Source organism: Patagioenas fasciata, chromosome 9, assembly GCF_037038585.1.
Source record: "Patagioenas fasciata isolate bPatFas1 chromosome 9, bPatFas1.hap1, whole genome shotgun sequence".
NCBI lineage: Eukaryota > Metazoa > Chordata > Aves > Columbiformes > Columbidae > Patagioenas > Patagioenas fasciata.
Window position 1 is genome coordinate 27,640,450 of NC_092528.1, and position 12,982 is coordinate 27,653,431.

The window sequence follows — 12,982 nt, forward strand, 5'->3', positions numbered from 1 at the left end:
TCCTTAGATATCTATCAGTATTCTGTACGTACAAAACTACTGGAGAAGAACCCATATTGGAGTTCCAGAGCCCCTAACAACAGGTTGGAAATACCAGAAATGGGGCTTTGTCCTTTTTTCTCTCACAATTCTTTGTATTTTGCCCATTCTTTTTATCTTCCTTTTTGAATTACTGTAAAAAACCAATTCATTAAACTATCTTAGTTACTGAGATTGTTTACCCCAGGTCTGTTCAGGTCGCAAAATGGAGTTGTCCATTTCCCTAATTCTCCGAGATTGACTTTTGGGCACAGCAATTCAGTTACAAATAATCAGATAATTGTGATACAAGTCCTGCTACTGGTTTTATTTCCATATCTCAAGACAAAGTCTTGAAATAGAGAAAGATGAAGAAGGTTGGGTGGCTTCACCTCATCTAGAAGCATCCAACAATCGGGTAAGGGGCAGTGGGCACAAACAAACACAGGAGGTTCCATCTGAACATGAGGAGAAACCTCTTTACTTTGAGGGTGACAAAGTGTTGGAACAGGCTGCCCAGAGATGTTGTGGGGGCTTCTCTTTGGAGATGTTGAAAAAGCTGTGTAACCTGCTCTGGGTGAACCTGCTTTAGCAGGGGGGTGGACTAGAGCAACTCCAGAGGTCCCTTCCAACTCCAACCATTCTGTGAGTCAAATGCGACTTTATGAGATAATGCAAAATATCCTGAATCCCTTCAGAGGACTAATTTCTCCTCTTCTATTAATAAATAAATTAATTAAAAAGCTCCTTGGCATTTCCCTAGAGGTGTATGGCATTACGGTCTTCATTTTTTTTCCACAGGACATGGTAGAAGTCTGGTGCATTGATTTACTGGACATGGAAACCAGTCCAAATGCAGAATTAGCACGTTTGTTCTCTTTGACAAAAACGGGGTTTGACAAGAATAAGTTAACACTCAACAGCTGAAACCTTACAGACTAAATAAATGCTGAGGTCATTTTAATAAACACTTTCTCTTCCACAAATCCTTCAGTTATTTCTTTTAGTCCAGCTATTAACTCTTCCATGGTAACAGTGTTTGGGGAGTTGCCATCTGACCTGGGATCAGGCTAAATCAGTGACACCGGTGACCATGACATTACTGGGGTAAACAGTGGTGGCCTCGCAAAGTCACACACTGGATCTGGACACAGCCGCTCCAAAATCCCTCTGGGAAAGGTCAGGAGACCTGCCAGGGCTCCAAGGTTTGACCGAAACCCCCAGGGATGGGGTTGTGGGGATTGTAATATTACTCTAATCAGTAAAATAAAAGCTTCTTTTCATCAACAGCTAATCATAGGACTTCATTTGTCTCTAACTTCCTTCAGTTGCCTTGACAGAGGAGAGCACAATAATATAAATAAGAAATGACAGTTCACCAAAGAAGGTTAACATCAGGTCACAACCTTTTTTTAGTCGACTTCTGGAGTTTATTCATGTGTGAAAATGCACTTTTGTAGCCGTAGCCTCAGCAGCCCTTGCAGATCTGGACTTGTGCCAATAATTGACTTTTTAAATGGTTTGGAAAAGATCATTTTTCGCTTTCTGTAATGTTTTGAGTAAAACTGTTTTGCATTAGTCTAAAATATAAAATGAGTATATCTGTGCATCTCGCAGAGTATCACGTAAGAAGTCAGCGGTGCCTCTGCTTAGCAAGTCAGGAGGTTTTGCACAGAGAGAAAGCTGCTTTGCACGTAACACACAGACACACACACATTGATTCTCCCTTGCTCAGACACAAATCCACCTCTGGACATTAACCAGAGGGCCCCAGAAACACTGAATGCTGGTACAGATGTATAAGGCACAGAATCAGCCTGACAGTCATATACTAATAAATGTAAAATATTAATTTGTTGTATTATTTGCGCAGTGATTTAAATCCAAATCCCTTCTCATCATTAATTTCCATCAGACACATGAAGAGTGAGAGGTAAGCATGAGCTTTATGTCAAAATCTGTAATGCCTACGCCACTATCTGCCAGAAAACATGTCTCTGTCAGATAAGAAAATTGAAGTTCTGTCCCTGAATGCTGGAGAGTAAAATCTGCAGTACAACATGTAGATAATTAGTTTCGAAAGGCTAATCAGTTCACTACTCTGATGGCTGGCATTTCTACATAGACGCACGTGCCTTCGCCTTACAACAATTTGCCTGTTGATGTGAGTATCCCTTGATGAAGTGAAGCAAGACTTTACATACCACATAAATCTGAATGATGTATCCCACCATAAGAGCCCCCAGTTAGTTAGAAAAGATCGTTACAAGCCTTGGAAGGAGTAAGGAGCCCACAGAGTGGGGTGTCCTGGGCTGTGCTGCTCTGTTCCCTTTCCCCTTCTAACCACCCAAGAAATGGAAGTTTTAGTCAATGATAACAGAAATAAAGTATTTTAAGATTATTTGCCTATTTTATGCTGTTGTCTTGTTCATGTTCATGGAGTCTTGTGTCTTGCACACGCATTTGATAATGTAGAAGACAGAGATGCTGAGCATTCTCAACTCATTCTAGCTGCGAAATCAGGCCTTGAAGTCTCCTAAAATTGCTCACAAACCCCTCAGCTGTTATTGATCAAATCAGCAGTCCACTTCATTATGTTGTTGGATTAGGGAATTTTTATCCACTTTCCCTTCCTTAGCATTAAACAGCTACAAACAGCTAAAACATTGTGGTTATTTTTTTTTTTTCCAACACAGTTATTTCCCAATATCTTTTCTTTTTGTCAGAAGGATGTTCTATTTTCCTTCTGCAAAACAAGATCAATCTTTGTACTAATAATGACTTACTGAATAAAATCTGTACTATTTTCATAGTGCTTTTCTAATGATACACCTTATTTGTACCTTGGCTTATAAAAACACCTCTACAGCAATTGATCATTTCAGTCACCGGTGAAAGAATGGGAGCAGAACAATAGCACACATCTATTTAACGCTCGAGTTTAGACTAAAGGGTAACACAAAGCACAATGATGCTATAAAGCAAGAATGTAACCACCCAGAACAACTCTAAGCCTTATTCCTCCAAAAATGCTGCCTAACCTGAATGATGAGAAGCTGTTTTGCTCTCATCTGCAAGACAACCCCTTTGAGCAACACAGAGGCACCAATAAAACAACAACTAGTGTCACGTCCTGGAAAACTAACACCTTCCAGCAGCAAACACGGTTTTGTTTGGAAGCTCACTTTTCTCTTGTGCAGTAATCAACCATTACATTACTTTCATTGTAACATTTGATGGCTAGAATTTGGCTGGAGTTGGCCTTCTTGCAAGTCCATACAGCCACACGCTTGCTATCTTTATCATCTCTGTAAAAGTTCAGGTGTAATTAGTGTCAATGCTACGTTCACTTTGTTCTGTGATTTGAGCATTTCCAGTCTAGTTTATGTTTCCGTTTTTGTCTTAAGACTTGAAAAAGTGGCTAATAATTCATTCTCCTGTAATTCCTAATTAGACAGTATATAGTGCAACAATCAAATATCTTAAATTCTGTTTGAGTTTTTAAGGAATGTCAAGCATTTTTAAAAATAATTTAAATTATATTTTAGGAATAGAAGAATTGTGTAGAAGAGAAACTAATTTAACTAACTTATTAACACAAAATTATTTTGAAGGAAACAAGACTCTTGTATACTAAGAAATTTCAGATTACAATGAGTATGACCCCTGCTTTCCAAAATTTAGGTTTTGGGCAACTTTTACAGAGATCTGAAAGCAGTAAGTAGTCATCAACAGACAGATAGACCTACACACTGGTGCATGGATATGTTAGCAGCCAGTCCCCAAAAGAGGTAGGAGAAGGTTGAGGTGAAGTAGCTGGAATCTGCGAATCACACATTGTATTTCTGGCTTGAGCTCTCAAAAGGCCAAAACAAAAGCACAGAGGATCACAACGAAAAACTTTCATCAAAATAGAATAACCATGTACAGCTTATTTATATTGTCAGGTTGGATATCAAACGACAGGTTGCTGTGGAAAATAATACTACCATCTTCTAGTGAAAAGAAGAGTGTAGTCAAATAAACTATAAAGTCAGGATAAAGAATATGACCACAGTTAAGAAATACACATTGCTGTGTACAAACCTTAAGAGCAGAGTTGAAGGACAATGGTAAAATGAATTCCTGGAACAAAGGGATTTGTTAGATACTGTGCTACAGAAACAGCCAGAGAATACAGTTTTCTTGTGAAAAGATGATAATACAATTCTTGAAAACCTCCCTAGCACCTTTCATCTCAAGATAAGAAAAAAACATCAACAATATACTTGCTGCAGTAATGAAACGCGATCGGGGGTGCAATATCAGGCACACAGCTGGTGAATATTCATTACCTGTGTCAGAGGAGAGTTCAAGAGGTAGGAGCTGCAGTGCAGTGCTCCTTGGATACTCCACACCTCATCTCCTCTACCTTCTACATCTGACAATGCAAAAGTCGTAGTGACTGTAGGTCAACAGATCCGATGGGCTTGTTTACACCCCCTCTGTGTTCACCAGTGCATCTTTAAGAAGTCTAACCATCATTGATTATGTGCTCTAACATATGCTTATGTGATGTTTTGCTTCTGCACAAAGTCAAGCTTTTGCAGAAGAACAAATTTTACCCCATAATGCACTAACTAGACTTATATTTCCCTTAGGAAGAAGATAAATGGGTTTATGTAGCATGTGGTTTAAAATCCTTTTTTTATTCGGTTAATCTCTAGCTGTGGAATTGTGATTGAAATGCAAAAATGTATGTGTATTTTCTGGTAAGAACCATGTTGTTTTAGAGACAGACAAAATTTTATCAAACATACACACTTTCTTCAGGTTTTTAAATTGGTGATGGAAATTCCATAATCAGAACATGGCACAGTCAACCCAGGTTAAGTGATAACATTTTTTCAAGAAAAAAGAAAACAAAGGCTCAACCCTTTGAAGTGTTCTTACAGTTACATCTTCATAATCCAGACATGAGAAGATCTGCGCTCTTGTCAACTCCGAGCATACGCTCTTCAGCTGGCTCCAGATAAAAGCCAACATTTCCTTTTCCTTCCCAATGTCTTCTCTGATTTCTTAACAGCAGTGAGACACAGTACAAAACATTACCTCCACATGATTTGCCATCTTCTCCCAGTTTCTGGCCGGCTGGACATTTGCAGTGGTAGCTGCCGATGGTGTTACAGCACTGGTCGTGACAGCCGCCGTTCTCCGTGGTGCACTCGTTGACATCTGTTGGGAGAAAGCATTAAGTGGTGAGTAAAGACTGAGCATTGACCACATTACCTGGTTATTTGAGGAAAAGTGTGGATGAGTCCGATGTAACGGAGCGAGAACGTTACCGAGATGTACAGCTAAGGACCTTGAAGGCTGCCAGCCGTGGTGCTGTGCCCCCAACTCAACCGAGAGCTGCAATGGTGGGATTTTTCTGCACCAACTTTCAACTTCTGTGCCACAACATCAGGAAATATCTGTAGAATGTCATTTCCACCAGCTCATCTGTGCATTAGATTGCTTCTAGCAGTTGTGGCAGATATAAAACCTCTAGCAAACGTATATCAGTTAAGGTCTTTCTTCCCTCCGGGTAAGTGTGCACTAATATCTACATACCTTATGTATTCACCTGCTTAAGTTTGTGTTTCCCTGCATGATTTTGAATGGGAAAAATTAGATCTTTACATATAAATGAAGAGCATTAAAGAACCACATAGATAAGTATATAGACAGCCAACGGCAGAGAAAAATCAGCAGTGAAGACATTTTCTTTTTAACTCCTCTATTTATACATGCTGCATAAGAATTTTTGAAGGAATGTTATCAAAATCTCCAGGCCAGTAAGATTGCTCTGTTTAACAAGATCAGAGACAACAGATGGTATGGAATTATTTCCACAGTAGAAAATTTGTCAAATGGGACAGTAAATACAACAAACCCAGCAGGTATTCGCTGCACTGATTTCATGTGTTCTGGAACGCAGACTTGTGCGATGCTTTCTTGCTCGCTTTGCTCCCCCTGAAGTGTTAATGTCACATCAGTGGAGGGCTAAGCAGGGACAACGACGAACCTGCGTAAGAATAACATGCTGTGGGGATCTTTTTCTCAGTTTTTTGGCAAATATCTTGAACCAACTTGCTGGCAGAGCCGACCTTCTCAGCATGTTGGTGAGGGGAAAGCCGGGGCTGAGGGGACACGCCACATCTCCAAGCCTGGCACGAGGACGCGGGTGACAGATCTCGCAACCACGAGGCTGCTGGCACTGGCAGAGATCAGATCACGCTTTGCGTTCAGGTTACAGAGCAAGAGGAGCAGGAGGAGGAAGATGAAGCAACAGAAGACAAGCATCGTCTCGACTGTGAAAATCCCAGGGAGTTAGTATTAGTGGAACTGCACATCTCTGGTGGAGAAACGCAGCTTTCAAAAAAACTAATTAGACCCTGGTCAAAAGAAATACAAAGTGCTGTAAAGACAAATCAAAAAAAGAGCTTCACATTTATGCAAGAAAGGTGAGAGCCTTTCAACTGCAATCCTTCCTGTTAAAGACTACGATTTACCAAGGATTATTAGTCCTTCAATGAGCTTGAGCTTAACTTTTCTAGCTCATTTCTTATCCTGGCTAAAAAGCACAGGCCACAAGAAATTTTTGAGGAGGTTTCAGGGTGTTAAAGAGCTAAAAGGAAAATGAATCATGAAATGCCAACATTCACTCAGGTGCAACTGAAGTGGCACAAACTCACTAAAACCATCTCAATTCTCCACAGCTCTAAATTCAATGTAATAATGGACACAACAAAACTTCATGCTCAGTGATATCAAAAAACACTGGCAAGCTATATATATATATATAAAACCAGTTATCTCAGAGCTACACAACAAACTCACGTGAAGTCAGCAAAGCTCTTCTCAATTTCATGGGAACGTGATTTAGACAGAAAACTTTTCCGAAGAAAAACACTCCTCCTTGCTCCAAAACGCAAAAACAAATCGTACCAAAATAAGACGTTCATCTGTTCGCTTCTCTTCAGCAAGAGATGGAGAGAACATATGACAAGCGACAGATTTTAGACATATTCCTCAAAGCACTGGAAGAAGGCACTTGAGCGCTGAGCATCGTGCCCAAGATCGACAAAACAGGCAGGTTCCAAATGATTTACTCCCTCTAACTAGCAGACATCTTGATGTGCCTTGTGGTAATAAACAGTAATGAGCCACATAATAACTCTGCTCCACAGCTTCGACTTCTATTTATACTAACTAACAGTATTGAAAACTAATAGAATCTCTTGCTCTTTTTATTTTTTAAACAAAATAATGGGAAGAACTAGTTTATTCTTCTACACTGTGTTTAGCACCCAGCGTGAAATATCAACTAAGTGATGTGATCTATGTTATACAGTCTGATTTATTAACAATATGTCCGTGTTTTGAACCAAAATATTGGAAGAAAACCTTTCTAGCTGAGGAGCTAATCATTATCGTCTTGATTTCACCTGGGTATAATACATTCAGAAGCGTATAGTGCTATTGCATACTAATGTATAGAATGTTTATCCTTTTGATTGCAGCGTGTTTGTATTAGCAATCAGAAACCTTTTTCTTTCTTGTTCAGCATAAATGCTGTGGTCTACCTATGAGTTTTCCCCTCGAAGAAAGTATTGATGTTATATGACTGATAACCTCATTTTCTTCCTCTGACTCTGTCTTCTTAATGCTCTGTCCAGGATTTCCTTGTCTCTGCCTTAATACTTGTTTTCATCCTTTGATAAAATGTTTTTGCTGCTGCTTACACCAGAAATCCACCTCTTTTTCTATCATATGCAGAAAAGCTGACTTTTCACCCACACATGTGTCTTTGAAACAAATACCTCGTTGAAAGCTAATCAACATAACTTCAAAAAAAGGGTTTATTTTAAGACACCAAAGTAAGTTTTTTGACACAGCTTTATCCCTATCACAAAGCACTCACATTTGAAGGAGTACACTCACTATATGCATAAATTGTACTAGTTTTAACCTCAGTGTTAGGAAAATTTGCTCTCCAAGCATTTGCATCCTTCGCTGTAGTGTCTCCTGTACAAGACCTGCTCCATCGCCGGCATCCTGCCAAGTTGTTTTGCACAACTCAGTAATAAAGGTCAGATGTTGCCTCAGTCCAAGAAGCACAAAAATAGATGATCTGAATGCGAAATAATAAAAAAGTGGTTTACATTAGTAAAAAGACGGTTAATATAGATCTTATAAGCCACGATCAGCTGTTCTATATTCCTACAACACGAAGTAGTCAGAATTTTAAAATATGATCACAGCTCTGCCACTGTAAAAAAGGGGGGAAAAAACCCAACAAAAACAATTCTGTCAAATGATAAATTTCTGTCTGTTTTCCATATTCAATGTCACTCAAGGTTGCAAATATATTTGCCTTTCGAATAGCAAGAGAAATGACAGAAAATTTCTGACATGTAACACGTCTGCCAGGTTAGGTCTGACAAAAGTTCAATGTTATCAAGACTATCAATCCATCTGTAATGACACACTGTAGGCGCTTCAAAGAAATAAATGTGATGTTTGCTACTGCAATGCTTCACATTTATTTATAGAGCCAATGTTGCAACACAAGAATATTATCCATGGAACATACTCTATGTGAGCTTTCAATCCTGCCATGTGAAGTCTTAAGAAAAAAGAAACAAAAGATAAAAACCTTCATCTAGATTCACTTAACTTTATATCTAATCTGTCTATGATGCGTGTGGAAAAAAATCCACAGCGTATTTTAAATCTACTAGCTTTCCAAAATGTGGATTGTAGACATGTGCCTGTGTCCCACACTCCCTGCACACGTGATACTCTAGAACGGCACTATGAAATAAGGTCTTTTCTCTCAAAATCTCATCAAATGTTTAATATGTAGGGGCGCTCACCTGTTTTTTTCATGAAATGGATCACTTTTGCCCAATGAAATTGGCCTAGGAGCTACATGCTAAATGGAGAAGGACTGATCCCTACCCTTTTACATCTGTGTTCTTATTTAATGCTGCTCACGCCCTGCCTGAAAATATCACACAGCAAAGCAGGTCAGACACATCCACATCTCCAGGGAAAACAGCCCTTCACCGAGTTTTTATCCAAACCTGGGTGATTTCAGATTTCCTACAAATAAATGCAAACTTTTTTTGTAAAAGCAGACCCTGGACAAAGTGTTTTTCTTTAGTAATTCCAATTTTCAATCTAAAGGAAGTGACACACTATTACTCGTTCTCAAATGTAGCAAGAATCACAGAAGAAATCAAAAACAAACAACAAAACAACAGTATGAAAAGCAGAAATAGATGAGGGCAAAAGATCTATGGGACACACCAGCCAACTCATTACCTAGAAGTTAAAGTATTTAAAGTGCATTTTACTTGTACAAAAAAAGTTTAAGCAACGTGCTTTAACACCAAGATTCATGTTTAAGATAACAAAGAGAATCTCATAACCGCAGCTTATTATTTAAAACATATTTTCCGAGGTTTCTATATTTAGCAGCTGTATACGAGCAACAGATTTAATTATTTAATGCGACCACATGCAAAGTTGCCATTTGGGCGAGCAGGCTTTGGGGCTAACCGGTGATCTGACCCATAAGGCGCTGACTTCAGTGCATGCCAGAGCTCGCTGGACTTGTAATAAATCAGCGAAGTGGAATAAAATCTGTAAATCATTCACATTGTTATAGCAATAGCACATGAACAAAGCCCACCGTCACAGAGAGGGGAGGTTATTTTGATTAGTTTAAACGTGTTAGGCTAACACGCCGTGTTTCAATTAGGGAACAAAGAAACAAGAACACATTTATTTAGGAGGATGATGGCATTTCACTCATAACCCGTCTTCCCAGTTGGGCTTGTCTCCTGAAGGCTGTGATGAAGATGGTCTGATTTCAGGAATCTAGAAGTTAAATATCTTTATCTAAGAAAGAGGTTTGATTAACAGGCACTGACAGCTTATATTGACTTTAATAGCAATTTGGAAACATGAATTCCTGACTCAGGAAACATAACTCAAATACTTTCAGGTACAAACCCCTCATAATGGTTAGAATCAAAGCCTAAACATAACGTGCAACTTAAATGCACCTATATGCGCACCTTAATCTGAGTACCTGGTACACGAACAAAGGAGTATACACAAAACTGTATTATAACTTGCTTTTATAAGGAGGTATTACAGGCAAGTGTCTGCAAGTCATAATGCACGCTTGATAACTTCTCATTTATAGATCTAAATAATTTGATTCAATTTTTAAAAAAATGCTACAGATCCAGTGAATAGGTAGCTCCTTAACATACTTATGGGTTTAGATGCTGCTTTTAAAATTATGGCCCAGATGGTCTGCAACCAAAACCATATGTCTAAAAAAATCCTGAAACCTGAGAAAGTTGATTTGAACTTTAAAGGCCATTCGCTGCTATGACGCAACATAGTCCACATGAATGTGTACACACAGACATCACAGCAATGGTATACGTAAATATAACATCATGAGCAAATATAGTGGCCAGGCTGTCGAGCACAATGCTCACATCCTAGGGGCTGCATTTGTCTTTTTCTTCGTTTTGTGCGAGAGCTTTGTAACAGTCGTCTTTGAACAGTAATTGTCTCCAAAACATAAATTACATCCATCACTTCCAGCGCTAACCATAAATTATCTGCCTGAATAGAAAACAAAGCTGCTCATTCCGCTAGTCAAGCACAGCCCTACCCATGTATTGATTAAGCACTCTTAATGCTTTATTAGGTTTTCTTCCTCCACAAAGTCAATAACAGGATGAATATTTCTTCTTGTGCTGTTATGAAGTATCGTAAATCTGAGCTGTTATTAACAAGCATCTGATTAGTGGAGCAAACTTATCTGAGAGTTTGGCACAGACTCTTCATGCGTGAACTCCCAGAAAACACCCTTCATTGCCACTGGCTCCACTGGTAGCTCCAGGACTTGTGCTTTCACCAGTTATCACCTCCTTTTTTTGTTGTTTTTCTTTTTCTTTTAAAGAAATTATTGCTACACTCTTTCCTCTTTATCCCCATGTCACATTCACATAAAACATCAGTCATGTATCGAATGTGCACATGGCAGGGATGTGTGTCTCTGCCATGGTTTGCTTTCTTGTGTTACTGAGGCACTAAAAAATTCCACTTCATGACACTTAGATGCAAAACCAAAAACCAAACAAAGCCCTTTGTTAAACACGCTTTGCTAGTATTAGTTTTTCCTTATTAAAATCATCATCTGAAGAAAAAAAAAACCCAACAGATTCAATCATTTGCACTTGCTCACATTAAGAATAAGTCCTTTGAAGTCAGGACAAAATCCTGTAGAGGGAACAAAAACAGGCTCAAAGTTTAAAAAAGTGAAGCAATAAACTCTTGAAACCCAAGATGCTGGCAAGTCCTGCTGTGTTAGACCAGACCTGCTGTGTTAGGCCAGACCTACAGCTCATCTTGTGCAGCAGCGCCCCGCTGCAGGTACTGACATAGCGAGGATGGAGCCAGGCTCTTCTCGGTGACAACCAGTGATAGGACAAGGGGTAATGGGTTCAAACTGGAACATAAAAGGTTCCACTGAAGTTTGAGGAGAAACTTCTTCTCAGTGAGGGTGGCAGAGCCTGGCCCAGGCTGCCCAGGGAAGCTGTGGAGTCTCCTTCTCTGCAGACATTCAAACCCACCTGGACACCTTCCTGTGGAACCTCAGCTGGGTGTTCCTGCTCCATGGGGGGATTGCACTGGATGAGCTTTCCAGGTCCCTTCCAACCCCTGACATTCTGGGATTCTGTGATTCTGTGTTGCTTTAACAAAGAATGTGAGATTTCTCTGCCAGTGTCCATGTTGCATTTCCAAGTATTTTGGGAAAATACGGAGTATGCTCACAAATCCATCTTGGTTTTACCCAGTTGCTACTCTGATTATGCACATTTTTTGCTAAGTGGGTCAACAGCTGATATTTTATTTCCATTAAAGTATGTGTTGGTGACTCTGGATTGATTGATATGGATTGAGATGAATAATTAGTTTTATGTGGATGGCACAATGTCTGCCTACAGACCCCTACTTTCCAGGTCCCTTCCAATCCCTAACATTCTGTGATTCTGTGATAGCCTGTTCCACCCTAAGTTCTCTGCTAACTACAGACTAGATTAAGTTCTGAAAATCAGCATTTCAAGCTCCTTTTAAAATCTGTATCACTGGTTATGGCAGCACTCTCTCCATAACCATACACATAGTTGTGCTCTCTTTTTTTCCCTTTCTTTCCTCCTGTCCTGAGCATCAATGACATTTCGCAATGACTTCTAAAACCAACCTGTTATGTGAAAAAATGTGGGCTTTGATTGTTTTTTTATCCCTCTTCAAAGTTCTTTATCAAGCAGGAACAAATATTTCCTAAAAGAGAAATGCAGGACCTAAATCACATGTGAAGTTTTCCTTTCTACACCCAGAATAACCAAAATCAACAACAACAAAAAATCTATCACAATACAACGAAATCCTGTAATAGCACCCATTTTTAAAATACATTTTCCCAGACAAGGTATGAATAATGCATCTAAACATCCTGGAACGTCTGAATTAAGTAACAACAGACTAACGGATGCTAATTGCCAATGATTGGAGATGATTGTGGAGTGCGGCTGGAACTATGATTACAAACAGAGCTTATGCATCCAGCCCAAACCTCAAGTACCACTGCTGCAATTAAAGATATTTTAATCAAATTAGACAAGTGTTTGCCTTTGCCTGCTACGATAGTTATGAGCAAAACATAAAAGAAAGCATCGTTTGCTGTACTGCAACTTACCTACCATCAGAGCTCTGCCAAGATGGATTTCTTTGTGCTTCCACTTTTTATGCCACAAAATGGAGCCTTTTTAGAAATAATTCAGGACTCTGCAATGACATCCTTAAAAGCCATTGCTTTTGTCTAAAAGTGCTTTTGCCCTAAAAATGC

At 39.3% G+C, this 12,982-nt stretch overlaps 1 protein-coding gene across 3 annotated transcripts in view; it reads right to left on the bottom strand.

Annotated features, from left to right (window-relative positions):
* The window catches only part of LOC136105186 (uncharacterized), a 196,250-nt gene that overhangs the window by 81,948 nt on the left and 101,320 nt on the right, over positions 1-12,982 (bottom strand). For all 3 annotated transcript variants that reach the window (XR_011740551.1, XM_071812730.1, XM_065844808.2), the window contains exon 5: positions 5,110-5,232. Coding sequence is in view for 2 of the 3 variants with exons in the window: in XM_071812730.1 (XP_071668831.1) it covers positions 5,110-5,232 (123 nt within the window). In the remaining variant the exon portion in view is untranslated. The remainder of the gene's footprint in view (positions 1-5,109; positions 5,233-12,982) is intronic.